At 42.5% G+C, this 21725-nt stretch overlaps 1 protein-coding gene across 3 annotated transcripts in view; it reads right to left on the bottom strand.

Annotated features, from left to right (window-relative positions):
• Positions 1-918: 918 nt before the first annotated feature.
• DCBLD1 (discoidin, CUB and LCCL domain containing 1) overlaps positions 919-21725 on the bottom strand; it is a 61012-nt gene continuing 40205 nt past the window's right edge. For 2 of the 3 annotated variants that reach the window (XM_034669034.1, XM_034669036.1), the window contains exons 5-16: positions 18414-18486; positions 12214-12347; positions 7117-7157; positions 6985-6999; positions 5908-6117; positions 5198-5322; positions 4775-4922; positions 4579-4686; positions 2605-2689; positions 2317-2366; positions 1302-1421; positions 919-1116 (exon numbers count right to left, since the gene is read on the bottom strand). In XM_034669034.1, coding sequence (XP_034524925.1) covers positions 938-1116; positions 1302-1421; positions 2317-2366; positions 2605-2689; positions 4579-4686; positions 4775-4922; positions 5198-5322; positions 5908-6117; positions 6985-6999; positions 7117-7157; positions 12214-12347; positions 18414-18486 — 1288 coding nt within the window. In that variant the 3' untranslated portion in view covers positions 919-937. The remainder of the gene's footprint in view (positions 1117-1301; positions 1422-2316; positions 2367-2604; positions 2690-4578; positions 4687-4774; positions 4923-5197; positions 5323-5907; positions 6118-6984; positions 7000-7116; positions 7158-12213; positions 12348-18413; positions 18487-21725) is intronic. The other variant, XM_034669035.1, reaches the window with a different exon arrangement.

The raw sequence follows: 21725 nt of genomic DNA, 5'->3' as shown, positions 1-21725 counted from the left end.
GAGGAATAAGAAGATGGATTTTGGGTGGAGAGATGCTCTCTTTGCCCTGAAGCGGCTCCAGCATTCTTTCCCTGGTAGCTTCCTGACTTTGACATGCACCACCTGGGGACTTCTGGGTCGGAAGGCCCAGGGCATGGCCTGAAAGCCCTCGTTTCTGGCAAGCTCCCTGTGCTGCTGGCCCTCCGAATGCACTCTGGGTAGCGAGAAGCTAAGCAGTGCTCCTCAGAGTGTGGTCTGCAGATGCCTGCGCATCTGAGAACCGAGACAGGTCTGCAAAAAGACAAGTACGCAAATTCAGAGCAAGTGTTTAGAAACTCACAGGAATTTGGAGGTAACTTTATGTCCACTGAATCTAATAAAAGAATTAGACTTTGTATTTTGTATGTCTTTTTTTAAATGTCATTATTACTCCTAATTTATACAGCGGATGCTGAACAACAGGGGTTTGAACTGTGTGTGTCCACCTACGGGTGGATTTTTTTCAATACAGTGAGTACTGGAAATGTATTTTCCTCTTCTTTAAGATTTCTTAATAATATGTTCTCTTGCTTTATTGCAAGAATACAATATATAATGCATATAACATACAAAGTATGTGTTAACTGACTGTTTATGTTATTTTTAAGGATGAAATCAACAGTAGGTTGTCCTGACCAGCAAAAAGCTATGAGTAATACGTTCTGGGGGAGTCACAAGTTACACATGGATTTCTGACTGGGCGGGGGGCGGGGGGCGGGGGACGGCATCCCTAACCCCTTGCTGTTCAAGGGTCAACTGTATTGTATTTTACAAAAGTATTAGTTCTTGATGGATTAGAAATAATTTTTTAAAAGGCGAAAACCAAAATGGATCCTTCCCCAAGAACCGTTTGAGAAGCTTGACTCTCAGGGAGGGCTACTGAGGACACAGAGGCCATTCTAACACTGGGCGGCTTCTTTTATCTCCTAGCTCGTCTTCCACAAGGGCAGGAGCTGTGCTTTCCAGTCCCTCTTAGTGTCTTCACCAAAACCTTAGTGACAGATGAATTCAGGGCTTCCAGATTGTCGTGGTACCGGGGCCATTGCCATAGCTCTGCTCTAGCTCCTGTCGGTGTATCGGCCTGGTGTGAACCGGCTTCTGAGAGAGACCTCAGGGTCCGTTTGCAACTCGGTGCAGAGTGAAGAAAGAACACTGTGCACATCACTGACTTATGGGGCCCCATGTGAACACAAGGGTTTTCGCCTTCTTTCCCTCCTGGTCTCCCCCCTCCCAGAGGCAGCGCTTCCGACCCTAGAGCACCGTCCCAGCGGCTGGACGCTTACCTGCCATATCACTTGTGATGAGGTCTAACTTTTGTGTCACTTCCTTTTCATTATCATAGCTGATGGTGAACTCGGCGGACTGGTGTCTAGCAAAGGGATACTTGATCTGTTTCCAACAGTCTGGAATAAAGATAACACGGAACAAACTAGTATCTCAGAAGCCTAACGCACACTGCCCACGATGTGTTTCTCCATGAGTCGGGGGTCAGGCCGCCTCCTGCCGGCTGACCTTCCGTGTCCAATACGTGGCCCCGGCCCCTCAGATACATGTGGTAGAAACAACATGCTGCGGTCGTTACAACAGCGAACACCATTCCGACCACAGTTTCCACTTGCCTTCGGGATGTATTTGTGTATCCCTAACATCCCAGATCACCCTACGTGACACACGTGGGCGTGGTGTCCCCTGTGCTCATCTGCACAGACGCGACACTCGTGTCTCAGAGGAGTCAGCACATCTGGCTGTCGAGAGCTTGCGGAGGTGGAGTCCCAAAGTGCCCCTAAGATTCTGAGGGGTCCTGCCCCCCTGTTCTTTCTCTGGGCTGCGGCTGACTCATTGCACAGGCGTCCTGTAGTCCTAAGGATTCTCTGCAACCTGAACCTGAACCCTGCCTGGTTCCTCTTTGCTCTCCCAGGATGGGAAATACCGTGGAAGCCTGGGGAGGCACAGTGTGCTGGACAATGTACTTTGTGAAAATGGGGCTTTTATAACTTCTCCCAGGTGACCAGCAGTGGGGTGGCCTTCACAGTGGCCAAAAAAAAAAAAAAAGAATGTTGATAAATGATGGGACAAGCTGAACAGAAGTCAAAGTAACAGGCCATGGAAACTCCCAATTAAAATAAAGAGGATACAATCTTACTTTCCTTTTAGGCTTGATAACTTAAAGGCTATAGATCTTATTTTTTTTTTAACAAGTAAGTGTGGTCACAGACCTCCTCGTGCTTTTAATCAGCAGATCCTGTCCCTTCTCTAAGACAGTATAAAAATTGTAGGAAGAGTTTTCTGCAAACCAACCTGTTTTCTGGGCCTTAGCTGATCCATATGGATTTCCTTTCTTCTTCCTCCTACAGAGACAAAAGAATCCTACTTGAAAAGGTTTCTAAGTGATAAGTATTGTTTATAGAAGAATACATGATACTTTCTACCCCTACTCAACTTATTTTTAAAACATAAATTAACATTTTATCTTGGCCAAAGTAACGCTGCTTTTCTACACCAAAAAAAAAAAAAAAAAGCAAACATTTTGGTTTTGTCATTCTTTGCATAATTAGAGAAGAAACTTAAAAATGTCAAGTCACACACCTTCTAAGGACTGCAAAGATCCCCATTCCGGCAACCAGCAGGGCAAGGAGTACCAGCGGGATGGCAACAGCAGTGCTGTTTATTCCTAGGAAGGGGGAAAGCCGCCACATTACAATAGAAATGAAAGGCAGCCAGCGTTCACAGTCTGAAACTCAACACTAATTTGAAAGCTCTTCAATGGTTTAATATATGGGGAAAATGAATATGTGCGAGGCATTTCCTGATCTCAGAAAGCATAAAGAGAGGATTCAAAATCCTGGCTCAAGTTTAGGAAAATAAATTTTATTTTTTCCAAAAAGGCAATTTTTGATGGTCCTCAGGGATTAACATTTACTCTGAGCTTGCTGTTTGGACAACATTAGGCTCCAAAATCAGAATTGAGGGGGAAGGTTTCAAGCTGGCCCACCCAGCTGGCCCGGAGGTAATGAGCTCAAGGAACCAGTTCCCCCAGATGGCGGGAAGCTTTGCCCGTGCACAGCAACAGTAGCTGAGGGGAAAGGGGAGAAGAGCCCTGGGCTTCCGGTTACCAGGGCTCTGGAGCGGTGGGCCCAGCGGAAATGCAGCCTGATGACCTCAGACAGCATTTCCGCTCTGCTGCACGGAGCACCATGTCTTTCTACTTTAAAAAAGGAAGTCACGTTAACAGCTAATAAAGCAGGCCCCAAGCTTGTAGATACGATGCAAACTAAAGGAGAAATATTAGTTCGTCACCCTTCTTTATCTGTGATCCCTGAGAAGAAAACAAAGCAATGATCAGGAGTGGAAATGTGCAGTTCATGAAATGGGGGGCATAAGGACCTTCGAAAGGAACAAAAGTTGTAATTAACAGTGGCGTCATTTACCAGAGTGGAAATTTGGGAAAAATCTAAGAACTTAAACATCCAACAATAGGGGAATGGTTAACTAAGTGATATGGATATACATCCATATGAAAAAATACTATCAAGCTACTAGCAGCTGTGTTTTTCAACTACTTAGTAACACTGGAAGATACTTATGATACAATGTTAAGTGAAAAACTATATGCTACAGAACAAAATATGTGGTATGCTACCATTTTTTCTCCAAGTTACAGATAAATATAGTTGATTATATACAGTGGAATATGGTGATTGTGGATGCTAATTTATGACTTTTTTTCATACTTATAGACCTATAATCTTTCTGAATTTTATAAAATAATACATAAATCATCTTATATTCTGAAAAAAATAAATGTACTTTTAATGTTTATTACTTGAATTTATTATGTATTTACATGTTCAAACTTCAAAAAGTTTGAAGACACAAAGTCTCCCTCCTACCTCTGTTCCTCCTCTCAGGAAGCCAAATTATGTTTCTGACATTCTTCCAGAGATACTGGAATGATTATCTCTATATATTCATTCTTTATTCCCTTTTTAAAAAAAAAAAATTTATTTGTTTAAGAGAGAGAGACAGAGTGAGCACAAGCAGGCAGAGGGGCAGAGGAAGAGGGAGAAACAGACTCCCCACTGGGCAGGGAGCCCGATGCGGGGCTCAATCCCAGGACCCTGGGATCATGACCTAAGCGGGAGGCATACACTTAACCGACTGAGCTGCCCAGGTGCCCCTCTTCCCTCCCTTTTTTGCACACATGGTAGAGTCCTCTACGGACTGTCCTGTCCTTTGTGTATTTTCTTAAGTTTGTCTCTTATTTCAGAGAGCTTCCTCTATTACTAAACACATTTTTTTCACGGCTGCAGAGTATTCCATTGTACAGAGGCGCTATTATTTTCCCATAAAATCTTTACCTGGTGTGTGAAGGGCAAATACTACTTTCTCTACTTACAACGTTGCATCATTTTACACATATGCAGCTACCTCTCGGCCATCTGACTCCAGACATTCCTACTGTTGTATGAATGCGGAATAAGTTTCTGTTGAAGCTACTGTAATAATCATGTGGAGTCCGGTCGTGCTCCTGAGGAAACCACGAAACAGTAAGTGCTCTACCTGTGGGCATTTCCGGAGAGGGGACGGATTTTGTGATCGTCTCATCTTCTCTTTCAGTGGAACCGACAGTGTTTGGACTTGTTTTGCGAAACACCAACGAGTCATTACCTGCGACAGAGGAGATGGTGGAAGAATCACGTTAGTAACAACTGTCTGGGACAGGGCACGAGCAGAACCGAACGACTTGCTGACTTGCCTTGTGTGATCCGGCAGCCAAAGAGCTCCACCTTCAAGGCTATCCTCTGATGCCACGTCTGGGGGACAACCCGCACGTATCTGGCCACGATGGGAGGGATGAAATTATTCCTCACTGGATCCCGAAAATTAGAGTTGCCCTGAAACACCTGTAGAATGAAGTAACTTTTACCTGAAGAGGCGGGGCATTCACTCCTCCGTCCTTCCCACCCCAGTCCTACCCGGCTGTGGACACCAAAGCCAGGAACCCAGGTCTGCTGTGGCTCTGCAGACACCCTTGGTAGCGTAGTTACAAGGCTTTGCCAACAAAGGCTGAGTTACCTAACGAAGGTGGTGCTGCAGATCTGTTTTCTGAAAACACACTGATAAAAATATCTTGAGACCCACTCTCCCACTCAGGTCTTTCCTCCAAAGTTTCTCTTACCTTTTCTTTATTACTTGCAATTCCTTTATAGGTCCTCCACTTGGAGTTGTTGTTTTTGAACTTCATCACGAAACTCTTTACATAAAAGTTGAAATTCGACTGTGTGGATCCTGTGGTCATAATTCCTTGTAAGAAAATATTACTGATAGGTTAGATTTTAAAATATATATAGCATGTATTACAACCCCAGGTTTCTCTTCTCTTTCTTTTCTTTTTTTCCCCTCACTTGAAATCTTAAATCATTTTATAGGCAAATTTTTCTTATTCGCATTTAGAAACCTGACCACAGCTGACTGTTTCCACACTGACAACACACTATAAAAAGGTTTCATCTAGGGGCGCCTGAGGGGCTCAGTCGGTTAAGCATCTATCTGCCTTCAGCTCAGATCATGATCCTAGGGTCCTAGGATCAAGCCCCACATCGGGCTCCCCGCTCAGCAGGGAGCCTGCTACTCTCTCTCCCTCTGCTGCTCCCCTTGCTTGTGCTGGCTCTGTCAAATGAATAAATCAAATCTTAAAAAAAAAAAAAAGTTTCATCTAATCCATACCTCCACCCTTACAACCTGCACGAAGGTTCTTCCCATCGAGGTGATGTGGAGGCTTGTTACATTTAGAAAAGACACAGAGTACTCTGAGGTAGAGAAGAGGCGCCTACGTTGCTCGGAATCATAATTTCAACTGCCCGTCATTTTGCATCTGTGAAGCCGTACCTGTTATTTTCTTTTTCTCTCCCAAATCGGTCTCCAGCCACTCGCGCTGTCTGCGGGTCTTGCCGCTGTCCCCTGAAGCCCATGACGGGTCTTGGTCCTGAAGCTGGGCTTGGCCGGGAGACCAGTGAACTTGTTCTCCCGTCTCACTGACCCACTGCCAAGAAGCTCTGATCTGTGTGTCCGGTTCCAGACTCAATGATCTGCTGCAACCTAAAAAAAAAAAGGCCAAGAAAGTATTTCAGATAAAAAAAAAAAAAAAAAAAAAAAAAAAAAAAAAAAAAAAGAAGTACTCCATCTCACCTAGAATTTTCAGTTGATTTATTTTCGTTCTGATATCAAATCAACTGTTTAATTACTAGTTTTTTTTAATGACCCAGACTTTTCATCTGACTCATTTATACTGTTGTCTCTTGCAACTGCTGCCTTTCTTCTTAATGGACCTCAATGAAATCACATCCCCTATAAATGACATCTTTGTTCCCACTATTGATTTTCCTTTCTAGACTTCTAAATTCACCCTCATTTCAGCAAAGTACAATGTGTCTTAAAGGTTTAAAATGCTGAAGATTCTTCTCACTTGATCAGAGGGGACTCTATTGTCTGTGTCCTTGAAGAGGAGGGACATCCGGGTGCTCTGAAGATAGTAAATTGTACTCAACGTCATCCTTAGGACCTTAATTTTACCATGTCCAAGACAATGTGGAGGTTAGCAAATAAAGGCCACACTCCTCTCCTGGACAAGAATACATATTCATATTGTTCTCCTGGAAATATTTTACTTTATGCTGAGAAAATATTTACACAGAATATATTTTGTGATGGAGGGGCTACAAAGCCCTTGTTTCACACACTCATGTTCAATCACTTTATTCAAGATAACCACAAATCAAACTGTAATATTTAAAAGCTGTTCTTGTTAAAATCTAACAGAAAGGAGTTTATCTTCACGTCAGTGTCATTTTGAATTTTCATTCTTTTTCTGGCAAAAATTTGAGAGAGCTTAGATTATGAAGAAAAAATATTTTCTACTTCATGCTAATTGAGTTACTGTCTCGGTATTTTTAAGTTATAGCATACTTGCTGCTGTGTGACCTGTGGGAAAAAAGAAAAATAAAATCCTTTAAACTATATCATCGGAGGGGTATGGGAGAATAAACTACCGCTGAAGACTTGAAAATACCAAATTCTTAAGGAAAGCAGGATCCTTACCATCGGAGGTAAAGAGAAATCGCTTGTCGGACAGGGAACCACTGCAAATAATAAACACAAACAGGAGGTGAGTTGCTTCCGTGGATTGCACTGACTGACACAGCCCCACAGCCCAGGCGCCATGGAGCCTTCCCACACCTCATGGGATCCTCACTGCACCCCAGCAAGGCTCTTGTCATCTTTGTCACTGGCGTTATAGAGAAACTCAGGCCCACTGAAGGGAAGCAACGTTCCTAAAGCCACCCAGGGCCAGGACTCTTGAGTCCCCGCTATTAGGTCAAAATCTTGTGTGGTTGCCATCATGCCACATTGTGTGGGGGGAAGGAAAGTAAACACATACATTCCCAGGACCAACCTTAAGACCCAATTAATTAATACCTGGCAATGGAGGCAGAAAGAATGACTGCCCTCAATACTCCCCTTGCTTTAATAGCCACCTTGAAGCATCCTAATCATTGTCAATAGTCAAGGACCATGGAGAGAAATGAAAAAGACCGGCCACTTTTAGAAGAATGACCATGTCATCTGCTCGCTGCCTTTTCTACAAGCTTTGCTCCTTCCCTGAGGGGTCCTGCCCCAGTGCTGCTCTGGGGAAGCCTCAGCTAAGTCTCTCCAGTCACATTCCTCCCCACTTTAGCAACCGACACCAAGCTATGAACCATCCTGCTTCTGGATGACGAGGTGCAGAGGGAGAAAACTCATGGCATCTCACTGACCTTGCCTAAACTGGGCATCACCCCTGTGGGACAGTCCTACTGCTGAGCTCGCATTAATCCCTGGGCCTGTGGACTCTAGGATTTCTACAGCTCATGGTACTCTCATAGGCAAACATCGTATTGGCCTTGTTCTGCAGTTGTCTCCTTCCGTGGAGAAGAGATTCCTAAGGCCCAAGACCATATTTACCTTTTTGTAAATCCCTTACCAACTCAACAGTGTAAAACTATGTCGAAAATTTGGAGTTCTCAAGATGAATCTGACATGCATAGTACTCAGTACAATGATACTAGAGAAACGCACAAAGACGGAGATGTCACTGTGGTGGTCAATTACTTTACACTCTGAGGGCACTGCTTGTTGTTTGGATGTTTAACTCTGAATTTGATCCGGCAACCACGGACAGAGAGCGTACTGAACGGTGAAATCCACGGAGAGCCCAGAAAGAGTCTGGACAAGACTGTAAGAACCTTCCCATCTCAAAGCTCGGTGGCTGGTGTTGTTTAGAAGTACCAGGTAGTGCAACTCCCTGGAACGGACTTCTTCTCTCACATTCTTTGTCCACTCTCAAGCTCAGACTCCACCGCCCTGCCATTCCACAGAAGGTTCTGTTATAAGCTCTGCACTGAATACAATGCAGGCAGCCAGCATTTCTCACGTGAAAGTGCGGGCCCGCTGGGGTCACAGCACTTGCCTAAATTCACAGCTCGTGGCAAAACCAGGGTCAAGATCCAGCTCTCCTAACTTCTAAAGAAATGTGCACACTGTTCACATCCAGAGTTTGATTGATTTGTTTAGAGCCTCCATTTGACTGCTTTTTCCATTTTTTCTAACGTTTCCGCACTAAGTATTCCACTTAAAATTTTGCTCAAATAAAGCTACCTGGTATTGCGGTAACTCGGAGGGCCCCAACTCGCTCCTGCTGCCATGAGACACTAACATATTTATTTTGTTTTGGAAAAGAGAAGTTAGGGAAAGAAGGATAACTGTGGAGTTAACCTGGGGAAGACACCGCCAGGGAAGGCTCTGCTCCTAACCGCTCTCTGCCTGCCTGGCTCTTCTCCGTGATCAGGGGGATGCGTTTTTCCATTGCTCTCTATTAAACTAAATACAACCACTTCGAGAATTCTATTGGTAAATGAGCCTCCCCTCCTAGCAATGAAGACACCCCCAGAGGCTGGGGTTCGGAGGCAGTCCCGCATCAGGGTGAATGAATTCAGATGACTGGAATTGCCAGCCTTCCCAGAAGGCTCCAGAAGCAAGCAAGAAGAGGCTGATGTAAACGGAAAGAAAAGCCTTCCCTGCTGGTGGTGCGAGCCTTCCCTCTCGGTCTGAGGTCAGGCTTTCTTCCTGATTCCATTCTGGTCTCCTCAAATCAAGGAAGTGACCCGACCCGGATGAATCCCAGAAGAAACCTAGATATTTACTTTGGGGACTCCTTCTTCCTCAGGGGCAGCGCTTCCTTCTGTGTTTTTTCCTGAACACCAAACAATCATGTGTGGGAACAGAAGTTCAACGACCGCGCGCACACTGCGTCCCCAACAGCACACCCGCACAGATAAAAACAACTGCCCCCAAAAGATCTGGGAGTCGGGATGAGTGGAAGAGACGTGTTTGCATGTAGTTCACTCTTCTCTGCTCAGGACAAAAAGCCAGAGCAAAATCAGAGCTAGAAGATAGAAGGGACCTCGATATAATTCTAGACTTTCTCTTCCCACCCCCCCAAAAAATTGAACAGTTTGTTCAAATAACTACATGGGATGTGGAGTCACACTCTTCGTGATTCATTCATGGTTAAGGTTTCTGGACTCTTTGCATCAACATTTAATTTCAGATTACATAAAGTGACTTCATCTGTATCAAGCCTGGAAGTAATTGAGAACATCTCTACTTCTCTTCAATAGGTTAAATAATTTTTTTTTGAAAGTAAAATAAAATCCTAGTAGTACAAGTTCAACTTTCTATGATTCTATTTTTCTACAAAAGAAGCATTGAAATGTACACAAACACAGGCAAGAGATTCCAAAAAACAGATTTAAAACCAGAGGCCAATTCTTTGCTCCTATCTGGAGATGGGGCTCCCAACAAATCTAGGCCACAGCATGGCATCTTCCTGAAATAGTGCCCTGGTATCACTATATCGGACCATAAAAAATGTCAACAGAAACAGATCCTCAAATGTCAAGATCAAGCTGACACAGCTTACTGAGTCTAAGCAATCACTTTTATTATAAATCAGGATATAATATTTATGTTCCAAAAACCTTGAGGCAAATACATAAGTGAAAAAATATATGTACATACATATGTGTGCATGTATGTATATGTAATACATGCATGCATATATTTATATATAGTACATATGTGTAAAGCATACATGTATGTATAAAGTACATGTGTGTGTAGATAAAAATGAATTTCTAATACACACATATATAAATTTTATTTATTTGAATAAGGATTTTACTTGCTAAAGGTACTCTCTTACTAAGCTTTTAGATCTTACATTTGGGACTGATTTGTGTTTGAAATGTTCACATACTATGAAAAGAACACTTTGGGGCCTCTCAAAGCTAAAAGTCCTATCCAGGGGAAAGTAGTGGGGAGTCCTATCGGTAGTGAGCAGAGAACACAAAGACAGAGCGGTGAGCCTGCCCATCAGAGTGCAGCCTGCCCCTGGTCTCAGTGCATGGCTGCCTCCTGCGGATTACATATGGCATCACTTGTGTGGCTTGTGAAAGACTTGGCCTGGAACACCCTCTCCCGTTACCCCACCTGCAGCCCCGACTCAGATTCTGCCTTCTCTCCTCAGCCACCCACCGGCCAGGGCCCTGGACGTGGGCATGGTGTGCTGACCGCCTCAGCTCCCCTAGTGTCCCTCCCTGGGCCCTGACTCTGCTCCCGCGTCCCCATCTGCCCGGTTCCTGCCTTCCACCAAACCCAAAGCTTGCCTCCTTCATGAAGGCGACCTAAGCAATTTCTCCCCCAACTTCAGTCACTGCTTCTATATCCCCTCTCCTGCGAGTTTAACCCAACACCCCAACCCAGAAATGGGTTTTAGTCCCTATGTTTACTTAGGCTGTTCATCAACTGGTTCTTTGGAACTTAAGATACATTTTCCTATAAAAATAATATGGTAGCTTGGAGTCAGAATCCCCATTTGAACCACAATATCGCTAAACTAAGCTGTAATATATTTAAATAAAAAGCAGAAGGGGAAGGAAAAAAATTACTGTATGACTTTCTCAAAATGACATCAGCGTCACCATATTATGCTAACTAGGGAACCTATCGACCCCCTTATGTGGTTTCTTTTCACCAGATGAGATGGTCCACACCCTCTGCGAGAACAGAGCAGGGAAACGTGATTGTGTTCTTCCTGCACACAAGCAGGGACCATGGCAATGGCGGGTGGGGGGTTGTGGCGGGCGGTCAGTGATCAGCGCACAGACGAGGGAGTGGTAGAGGATACAGGCCCTGACCTCCTTTTTCCTACTTTTGGATCCTGAAATTGAAATGCCTGTAGTCTCTGTCTTGTGCCATATTCTTGGGACCAAGACTATGTGACAACCTGTCCAAAACACCCAGGGTCATGGGAGCAGGAAGACATTTCTGAGGCAGATAGGGAGGGAGCAAGAGATAGACACAGTGGCTGGAGAATCACCATTCTCTGACAAGGCACCCACCCAAAGAAAGCCCCCTCTGGCCCACTCAAGCTGCCTGCTTCTATGGGTGGGCTCCTGGACCACGAGGCGGGCTTATATTTAGTTCTAACAGCTCTTGTTTTCCACTCCAGAAGCTGAGGAAACCGAAAAGCATTAAAGGCTCAGGTTGAAATGTTGAAAACAATTGAACAATTGACATACTTTTTTCTCATGAAGCTGAAAGAGCAGAGGATACCAGCAAACAGAGAGGTAAATGTTAACAAAAGCCCTTTTTTTTCACTTCCCAACTATTACTCATGACTAAGAGCTTGTCTCTAGGGATCTTCCGGGGAGCTTGGTAGTTCAAGGGAGGCTAATTTTAGCTCCCCGTCTCCTTCAGTACCTTTGGTAATACTGCAGATCACCAGTGATTTACTTAAACTGGAAACACTGAAAACGGACAGCCTTTATTTTTTCCTACTAACGTACCTGAGAGTAGAAACACTCCTTTGCCCCAGAACTTCAGATATGTGCCATATCTGTCAGCATAATCAGGGAGCTTTTTTACTGCTGCACTGACCCTCCACATAGACACCATAAATGCTGCTTTCACGCACACACGTTCTTCCCAGCTGACAACCCCCTGGTAGCATGTGCCCACTGTCCCTTCAAAATTGCGAGCTGATACATTATGCCTTCTGGGTTACCTTCCACTCAGAACAAAGGACAAAGTACTTACTCTCTTGAGAGCACACCATTGGCCAGGATTCCTTCGTATCGACTTATCCCTTTGCTTTGAAGCACGTGGATCTGACCGCCCAACTCGTCTGCAATTACTCCCGCGTGGATGGCGGCTTTGCACAACAAAGAGGTCTGAAACACAGCAAGGCCATCACTCACAGCTACTCAGGAACACATTCAAATATGGTGGGAGGTTTCCATTTTGTTATAACATGTGGTCAGGATCCCTATCTGACCCATGACATTGCAACACTATAATTCATTTAAATAAAAAGTAGAAGAGGAGGGGAAAAACTATTATATATCTCCAAATGACTTCAGGGTCACATTTACGCCAATGTGGGCACCCATCCACTCGAGAGGTAAGTAGGTTATTCGTGGTGCCCCCCACCATGAATAACGCCTCCTGAAGGTCATGCCCCCACGTAGATCCCTCCCACTGACTGCAGTGGACCATGTAACTTGCTTTGTTCTGCTGCAGATGACACGGCCCAACCAACTGCCAGACATGTCATCGTGGCCACCTTCGGCCCTCCGGCCCCACCTGATGCACTGCACGACTGCAGGAGCTCTTCTAGGCAAGGGGGGATTAAGAACTGACCAGCCCAAACTGCTGACCCACAAACTCAACAGCAAATAACACGGTGCTATTTTAAGCCACTAAATTTTGGGGTGGTTGGTTAAGCAGAAATAGATAACTCATCAGCTTCTGACATTTGGTTTCCCAGATACACATAACAAGGCTCATCTGAGAATGTGAACCTTCCATATCACGGCTTCATTTGATAATTAATTCAGAGATTGAACAAGGCACCGAAAACAAGAGAGTGATGTCAGCCACAGAATATTAAATGGAATGGAAAACATCACAGAGGTCTTAGAGCTATGAGGATGAGCAACCCAGGGCCCACAGTCTCCGTCTCATTTCCTGAGTCTCTTCTGGAAGGTCAGACAGCTGGCACCTGCCCAGTCCTCCAAGACTGCTGTCTGCAGTGACAAAGCGAGGAGGAGCACCTCACCAGCCGATTAGCAGGTGGCCCTGGGATTGGAATTGGCCCACTGGACGTCTGGCTGGGGAAGGACTGGAACTTTTCCAAGGGATGCCCAGGCCCCGAGGTCCCCTGGGTACAGACTGTGTGGGAAGGTGATTAGGCAGTCAGCCCAGGACTGAGGAGCTGAGAAACATCATTTTCTAAATGAACTTTAGCAATGCCTCACTTCTTCATGAGGCTAATGCCAAAATGAGAAAAGCAGCTCATGAAATTGTGTCTCAATAACTGGACTTGAGAATTTCTCTTCATGTTAATGACAATGCCGTTGCCTTAATTTGCCATGGAAAAACTCTCTTGGATTTAGGTTACAATATCTGGGGCACCAAGGAGACCAACCATGTTTTGTAATAATTGTGGCTGCCATGAAATCGAGAACTTCTGTAATCTTTGTTTTAGAGAGTGTATTATTTCCTAACCTAGATTCGATTTGGGGAAATGAGTCGGGTTTGCAATAATGGCTATCATAGCCGAAAGAGGGGAAGAGTTCCTGACGGAGCAGAAACACGAACATCCTAAAAGACAGATGCAGATACTACCCTCGTTGAATTTGGAGAAAAAAAGAATTAGAAGATGAGAAAAAGATAGTGCTCTTTAAACTAAATAGGCAGCTTGTGTGTGTGTATGCGTGTGTGTGTGTGTTTCTGGAATGTTCTTTTCTTAAATAGGTTTGTTATAATTGTTTTAGATTCTTGGGGTACAAAATGGAGCTGCCAGTTGTAATGGAAAAGCCCTGAATTTAAATTCAGCAATTTAGCTCATCAGCCCAGCTTTACCTCTAATTCTATCACATATGAGTAAGTCATGTCACTGCTCTGGACCTGGCTCCCCAATTCCTCTGTACAATGAAAAGGCTGGACTGCATGATGTCTGGTATCTTTTCTAATGGGTGTCACCTTGTAATTCTAATCATCCTATGTACCCACTATAGGGTCCGTGCACGCCTGCCCAGCCCTCTTAGCCCCCAAATGAAAAGCAAATTGGTCCAGTGGTCTACTGGGCAGATAATCCCACTATCTCTGGGATCATTGATCTTCCTTGGAATTTGTTCTGGGGATGGAATGGTCTTTATCCAGGAGCTGTGCCTGGTGGACAGCTCTCACTGGACTTGGCATGTCCAAGGCCTCCTTGGTTACAAAAGGCCAGTTTCACAGGTCAGTGAGCAATAGGACCTAATACCAGCTTCACTGGCCAACATATATTCCCATTTTCCACAGTAACCAGTATTGAGGGACCCCAGTGGCATATATATACCCTTTTTATGGAATTTGTTCAATTGCAGCTCACGTTTTTCCATAATATCCAATGTGGGCCATAGGATACAACTCCAAGAGAATAACCACCAGATCTGGCTATTACAGTATTGTGATAAAATTATTATTCGTTTCCAGGATTGTTTAAAATCCCTCTCTTACCCAACCAACTTAAATAAAATTGATGTTTACTTAAATTGGGGCTTTTTGGTATCAATTTTAAAAATTTACTTTCGCTGAACTTGACTTTTAAAAATTCCCTTTTGAAGAGCGGCATAATTTATACTTTGATTTTCTAGCTATTTTCGAGGTCTAAGCCTCGCTGAAATGTAAATATAGGAAAGCCACATCACTGGCCTGTGTTAGTGAACTGCCTTGGACTCAAATGAAATAATTTAAATATAATTCTTCAGGAAAAGAAATGCAACAGACAGCTCGAAGAACACCTGCATGGCTCGTGAAATTGTAGGTTGATGGTGTGAAACATTTCTGAAGTTCACTAAGCCCTAAAAGATGGCCAAACAGGATAAAATAAGACTGTATCAACTTTCAAAGCAGTTATCACATCATCCCAGAACTGGAGCATTTTCTTAAGTCTTCCTTTAGGAAAAGCCAACTTGTATTAAAAAGTGTAGACAAAGTATTAAAATAAAGTTTAATGTAAAACTAAACGCTTGAGGTTGCATTTAATAAAACATGAATAAAGCACATGTCTTAAAATGATGGTAAAATGCTAAATTGTGGGACGCCTGGGTGGCTCAGTCAGGTGTCTGCCTTCAGCTCAGGTCATGATCCCAGGGTCCTGGGATTGAGTCCTGTATCAGGCACCTTGCTCACCAGGGAGTCTGCTTCTCCCTCTCTCTCAATCTCTCTGTCTCTCTGACAAATAAATAAATAAAATCTTCAAAAAATAGTTAAATTATAAAATATAATTCCACATTCTATCATATGAATTGTTCCAATGTTGCTACAGTCTTTGTAATTACCATATTGAAAACCTTTTCTTTACAAAAGTAATATGCATCCATTGCAGAAATGTTGGAAAATATGAAAAAAAAAAAAAAAGGCAGTCATACTGCCATCACCTGGAGACAGTCATGTGCCATTACAAGGTATTTCCCTCTGGCTTTTTGTGGGTGTACAACAGGCCTGGTTTCTCCCCTTCTGCTAAACCAGGAGCACACTCTGTGCACTGTCTTCCTTTATTTTATAGTCCTTCTTGAATATTTGAGGCGAATGGAGAATTTACTGGAGCAAGTTATTAAGGGATGTCTTCCACTGAAATACAGATGGTGCAGTCAGCACGCTTGGGAGAAGGTACCAAGACAGAAGCTGTTCTAGGGGCTTTTTCTTTCTGGTTTTCAGGTGAGGCAGATCTCAAAGAGAAGCCCATCCTACTTACCTGGCAGGGTAAGCATGTACCAATACAGATGTCAAGGAGACAGAGTCACAGAACCACCTTTAAAGTTCTCTACTGACACTCCTTGACGGTCACTTTCTCCACCCCACAGCACCTTCCCAGACATATACGGGCCACATCTGACAAATGGCTGTAACATCTACACTTGACACTTCCAGGGACTAGAGCTCACCATTTCTTGAGACATCCCATCCCATTTTACGCTCCTCAATTATTCCTTATACGCAACTGAATCTGGCTTCTCTAGAACTCTCATCCTCTGATCCTACTTCTACCTTTTGGAACAACATAGAATGAACCAATGCCTTTTCTGTCATTGTTCTTTAAGACAACATATCTCTTTCCTGAGATAGAGCACCTGTTTCTTCAACTGCTTCTCTAGTAACCTGTTTTACGGATTCTGTCATCCTGATCTACAGAATATGCTTTGGTTTTGCAAAGATGATTCCAGGAAGGATGTGCTGCAACTGAACACGTTTCCGAAGACGAAGACACCATGGAGGACAGACTCTAGGATAACCTCCAGGAGCCCCGCCTCCTAGCATTCCCCCACAATGTAATCCCTCTGCACGTAGGTGGGAGCTGTGGTCTTCTTCTACTAATAAAACATAGCAAAGGTGATGGGATGCCACTCCCAGGATCACATTATGTAAGGTTGTAACCTGTCTTAGTAGAAAATGCCTTCATTTGGAAATTCTCCCCAGGGGGCTTTGAAGAAGCAAGAAGTGGCGTCAGGAAGGCCTAAATGGCAAGGAGATGAGGACAGCCTCCAGCCAAAATCCAGGAAGAAACTGGGGTCTTCCATTCAACAATCCATAAGTAACTGAATGCTGCCCACACCACGTGAGCTGAGAAGCGAAGCGGAGCCTCAGATGGACTGCGGCCCCAGCTGACAACTTGGACGCACCCCTGGGAGACTGTGAGGCAGAGAACTCAGCTAAGCTACCCAAACTCCCGACCCCCAGAGCAGGAGAGAGAACACATGTGTTGTTTTAATCTAAGTTTGGAGTCATAAGTTACGTAGCAATAGATATCTCCTACAGCCACCATGTCAACATATACGAAAAGGCACTAGTGAGACTTCTTTGAAAAGATTAGTTTTCAAAATACACATTTTCTCTCCAGATCAAGTCATTCGAAAGCAAATGATATGAAACCAGCTAGTCAAACAGGAAAGCTGTTTGCTAGCACTTACAGATCATGTACTCAGATCTCCCAGGCAGGGAGCTGTTTATTTACTTGTTGTCCTAAAACACAGAGCTCTGTCAAGAGGAAGCAAGATAAACAACTAAAGTAAGAAAAAAAAATGATGCTATCTCTCTTATCGCACATAATTTTTAAGTTTCTTGCATGGGATGGAAAAATAACGAAGAGACTTTCTATTGCTGGGGGGAGAAGTACACCTCAACTGTTTATTTCTCACAGTTAATCTCCTGAAGTCATTTAGAAATAGCTTGTGCCAAGTATATCTCAAACTGAGGTATTATAAATCATTTTAAGATTCAAGCAATGTATAGGCCAAATGAATATCCTATGTCAATCCTGTAAATAAAGACAATACACGCAAAAGAAAACAAAGAAAAAAAGTAGCAAAATATGCTGCTTCCAGAATCAGGATGAATTAAAAGCAAAAATTAAAGCCAAGTTTGTTTTCCCCCTGCTGGAGATGAAATTATCAATCCCCTGGAACATGTATGTTTTCTTCGATGCATGAAGACACACGTCAATAACTCTTAGCAAAGTTCCAACACTACACAGATTTTCACATTTCTAATAACTCAAGCCAATTCCCGTGTACTGTAAACTCAACTATTTTAAGTAGCAATGTTAATATTCAAAAATTAGATGCCAAATTTCCAGGGATTGAGATCTGCAAATAGTAAGACATAAAGGGCTGTGTATCTGGAGACAGGACATGTACCTTAGACAAATTTCTTCTTGTGAATGTATTTTTCTCTGGGAACCATGGAGGCAACCAGAGAGTCCCAGTCTGCAGAAGAAGCTGGGGTGCAAGGAAGGAAGAATTAGTGCGTAAGTGCAGGGCCGCTGGCTTCCCTGGTCCCAGACACAGTGTTGTTACTCTGTGATGTGAATGGTCAAGCCCTTGCCTATTACACGAACCAACTGAGGCATTAAAATAAAGAAATAAATTACCAAAAAAATCCCCCCAAAAACAAAAAACCCTCCAGATGACCTTTTCTAAAAAAATAAATGAATTATACTCATAGGTGTTGAAAACGGTTTTATTTACCATTTCACTTACACCATGCTTAAGTGGAAATGCTAAAAACAGGAATGCATGCGTGAACAACCTTGGTTTTTATACTTATTATTTCATTTATTCTCAGAAAAATAGAGAATTGTGCATTTATCTACAGAGTTTTAGATCTTATTTAACTTGACTTTATGAATTTAGGCAGAACAATAAACACTTTTTGATTTCCTCCCTGCCCTAAATTTACCCTCAATTACTTACATCCCTGTATCCATCCACCAGATTCCCAGAAATGTCTCCTGCTATGTCTCTACAACCAGCTGGGCAGAATTTGCTGGAAAAAGAAAATAAAGAATTGATATTTTTATTAAATTACACTTAAACTAAAAAGTATAAATTATACTTAAATGTACTTTCTCTCCTCCACAGAACATGCAGGAGGGAACACGCTCTTTTATTTTTTTATTATTTAAAAATTTTTTTTAAAGAGTTATTTATTTGAGAAAGAGAGAGCACAGCATGCACGCGTGTGTGAGCAGGGGGGAGTATCAGAAGAAGAAAGAGAGAGAGAAACAATCCTCAAGCAGATTCCCCACAGAACGCAGAGCCTGACGCTTGATTCTAGGACCCCGACATCAGGACCTGAGCTGAAATCAAGAGTCAGCCGCTTGACCAACTGAGCCACCCAGACCCCCTGGGAATATGTTGTTTTAGTGACAAATCAGAAACCTGACTTGTGAAAGCACAGATTAATCTAAAATGTGAACCTGAAGGCAAGTTTTACACAGTAATAATTTGCTTTATATAAGGACTCATTATAAACTCTATTAAACAATGAGCTTCCCTAATGCATCTTAATTGATTCAAAGGTGTCCAAGACGTATTTTTTAATTTTAATTTTTTATTTATTTACTTTCTAAAAGTTTATTTATTTATTTTAGTAATCTCTACACCCAACATGGGCCTTGAACTCACAACCCAGAGATCAAGAGTTACATGCCCTTTCAACTGAGCAGCCAGGTGCCCCTCCAAGAGATATTTTTTTAAAATAAAGTTTCTAAACACTATACATAACATGATCTTGTTTTTATAAAAAGATATGTTTAAAATATATAAAATAACATGTTTTTTATGAATATAAAGAAGAAAAGGAAGACTATCTCTGGATTCTCTCCAAGAACAGCATTTTAAGAAACTTTCACTTTCTGTGCCATTTGACTCTGTAATATCTTGATTCAGCCTACTAGAACTCACTCCCCAGTAGTAACCTAATGGAAACCACATATGTAAATTTAAATATTCTAGTAGCCATATTAAAAAGGTAGAGAAAAAAAGGCAAAACTAACAATAATATATTCTAGTTAACCCAATGTATTCAAATTTTATCATTTCTACATGTAATGAACAAAAAAAATGTCAACAAGATATTTCTAGTCTTTTTTTTTTTTTTTGTACTAAGTCCTCAAAATCTGCAGTTTATTTTGTACTCATAGCACACCTGAATTTGGACCAGTCACAGTTTAAGTCCTTAATAGCCACATGTGGCTAGTATTGGACAGTGATGGTCTACATTAGTTATTAATTGCCTTTGCAATCAGATAAAAAAGATACATATATTTTTTTCTGTTTAATGTGCTATAATTGACAAATTGTAAGATATTTCAAGTGTATATCACCTCATGTATATTAATATATAAATGTACATATTTAAATATGTATATATATATACACACACATATGTAACACATATATTTTTGGTAAGAACATTTAAGCTCTACTCTCAGCAAATTTCAGTTCTATAATACAGTGTTATCTGCTATAGTCATGGTTCACATTAGGTTCTCAGACCTTATTCATCTGATGGCTACATATATTGATCAAAAACATTAATATCTCTGTAACAGATACATTACTAGTCATATTAAGTCCAATACATACAGACTAAATAGACTCAAGTTAGTTAAATTTTGCTGTCAAATGAATTTAAGTTTGCACTGATCAGGTATCGCCACCAAATGAGTTATAAAAACTTTTTGACTTTTTTTTTTTTAAGATTTATTCATTTATTTGAGAGAGAGAGAATATGAGCGGGAGAGGCAGAGGGGAGGGAGAATCTCACACGGACTCCATGCTTGGGGCAGAGCTCGATCTCATGACCCTGAGATGATGACCTGAGCCGAAACCAAGAGTCAGATGTTTAACTGACTGAGCCACCCAGGCGCCCCACGACCTTTTGACTTTTAAAGCTTTCTACATTTCACAATCATAGATGAGGGAATGTGGACCTGTACCAGTCACCACACCTCATCTTACCTAAACACTCCGAAACAGCTGGGCTGTAGCCTAGGTGATCTGGCACCGTAGTATCACCCCGCAGGCCTGAGTATATTCTTCTCTGTAGGAGGACAGGAAATGACCGCTGCTGCCCTGAGGCCCTATCACCACTGAGACTCTATAGGTATGGCTGGAAAGATCTCAGAGGTTGGCATTTGTCCATAATGAATAAATGGCAACTTTACAGGGCAAATGTAATTATTAGTCATTTTAATTTTTATTGTCCAATTATTTAAATTATTGGTTATTTTCTTTTTTGTTTCTCTACTAGACTTAATATTAGTTAACACCAGAATCGATTCTGCATTAAAATAATCTCATTTATTAGGATGTCGGACCATGGACTCCTGCACCTGACTGTCTGCATATACTCATGAGGTGGGCAGCCCCGGACAAGCTACTTAACTGCTTTGTGCCTCTGTTTTCAGGGTATGACAGAACCTACCTTGCAGGCCTGCTGGAACATTCACGAGTTATTTATATGCAAAGTCCAGGGAGCTATGACTGGCATGAAGAAAGCGCTCTAAGGAGTTACAGCTGTTGTTAGTGGGGGTGTTACTGACAGTCCCCTCTAGACCAGTGGTTCTCAACACGGAGTGAATTTTACCTGCCCTGGAAGACCTCTGGCAACATCTGGAGACATTTCTGGTTATCACAACTGACACACAGAGGGTAGAGCCCAGGGATACTGGGCACAATGCACAGAACAGCTCTTCACAACAGAGAATCATTAACCCAAAATAACAACAGTGCCGAGGCGGAGGAATCCTGCTCCGGACTACTCTTACTTTAGATGAGGAAATGTACATCAAAGAGAGTAAGTAATTTTCCCAGTTAAAGTGAAGCTGGAATCAAAAATTTCATCTATTCTCAGCAGGTTTCTCTTTCGTGAGAAAGACAAAATGAACTCTCTCTGAAAGTGAAGGAATTACGAAAGTCACTTCCAAATGCTGGCCAGGTTAAAAAAAAGAAAAAAAAACACATTCTAGATTCTGCTATGGCTCATTGGTACTGTGGTAGAACTCAGGGGTCAGCAAATTGTAGCTCATGGGCCAAATCCAGGGGGCTGTTTGTTTTTGTAAATAAAGCTTTATTGAAACACTGCCACACACATTTGTTTACATACTGTCCACGACTGTTTTTGCATCACAGCAGCAACAGAAACTATGAATAGATGCAAAAGAGACTGCATTGCCTGCAAAATCTAAAATTTTTTCTCTCTGGCCCTGGACACAAAGT

The sequence above is a fragment of the Ailuropoda melanoleuca genome, chromosome 10 (assembly GCF_002007445.2).
Source record: "Ailuropoda melanoleuca isolate Jingjing chromosome 10, ASM200744v2, whole genome shotgun sequence".
NCBI classification, from domain to species: Eukaryota; Metazoa; Chordata; class Mammalia; order Carnivora; family Ursidae; genus Ailuropoda; species Ailuropoda melanoleuca.
The sequence above is the reverse complement of the archived record's forward strand: the minus strand, read 5'-3'. Positions and strand labels throughout refer to the sequence as shown.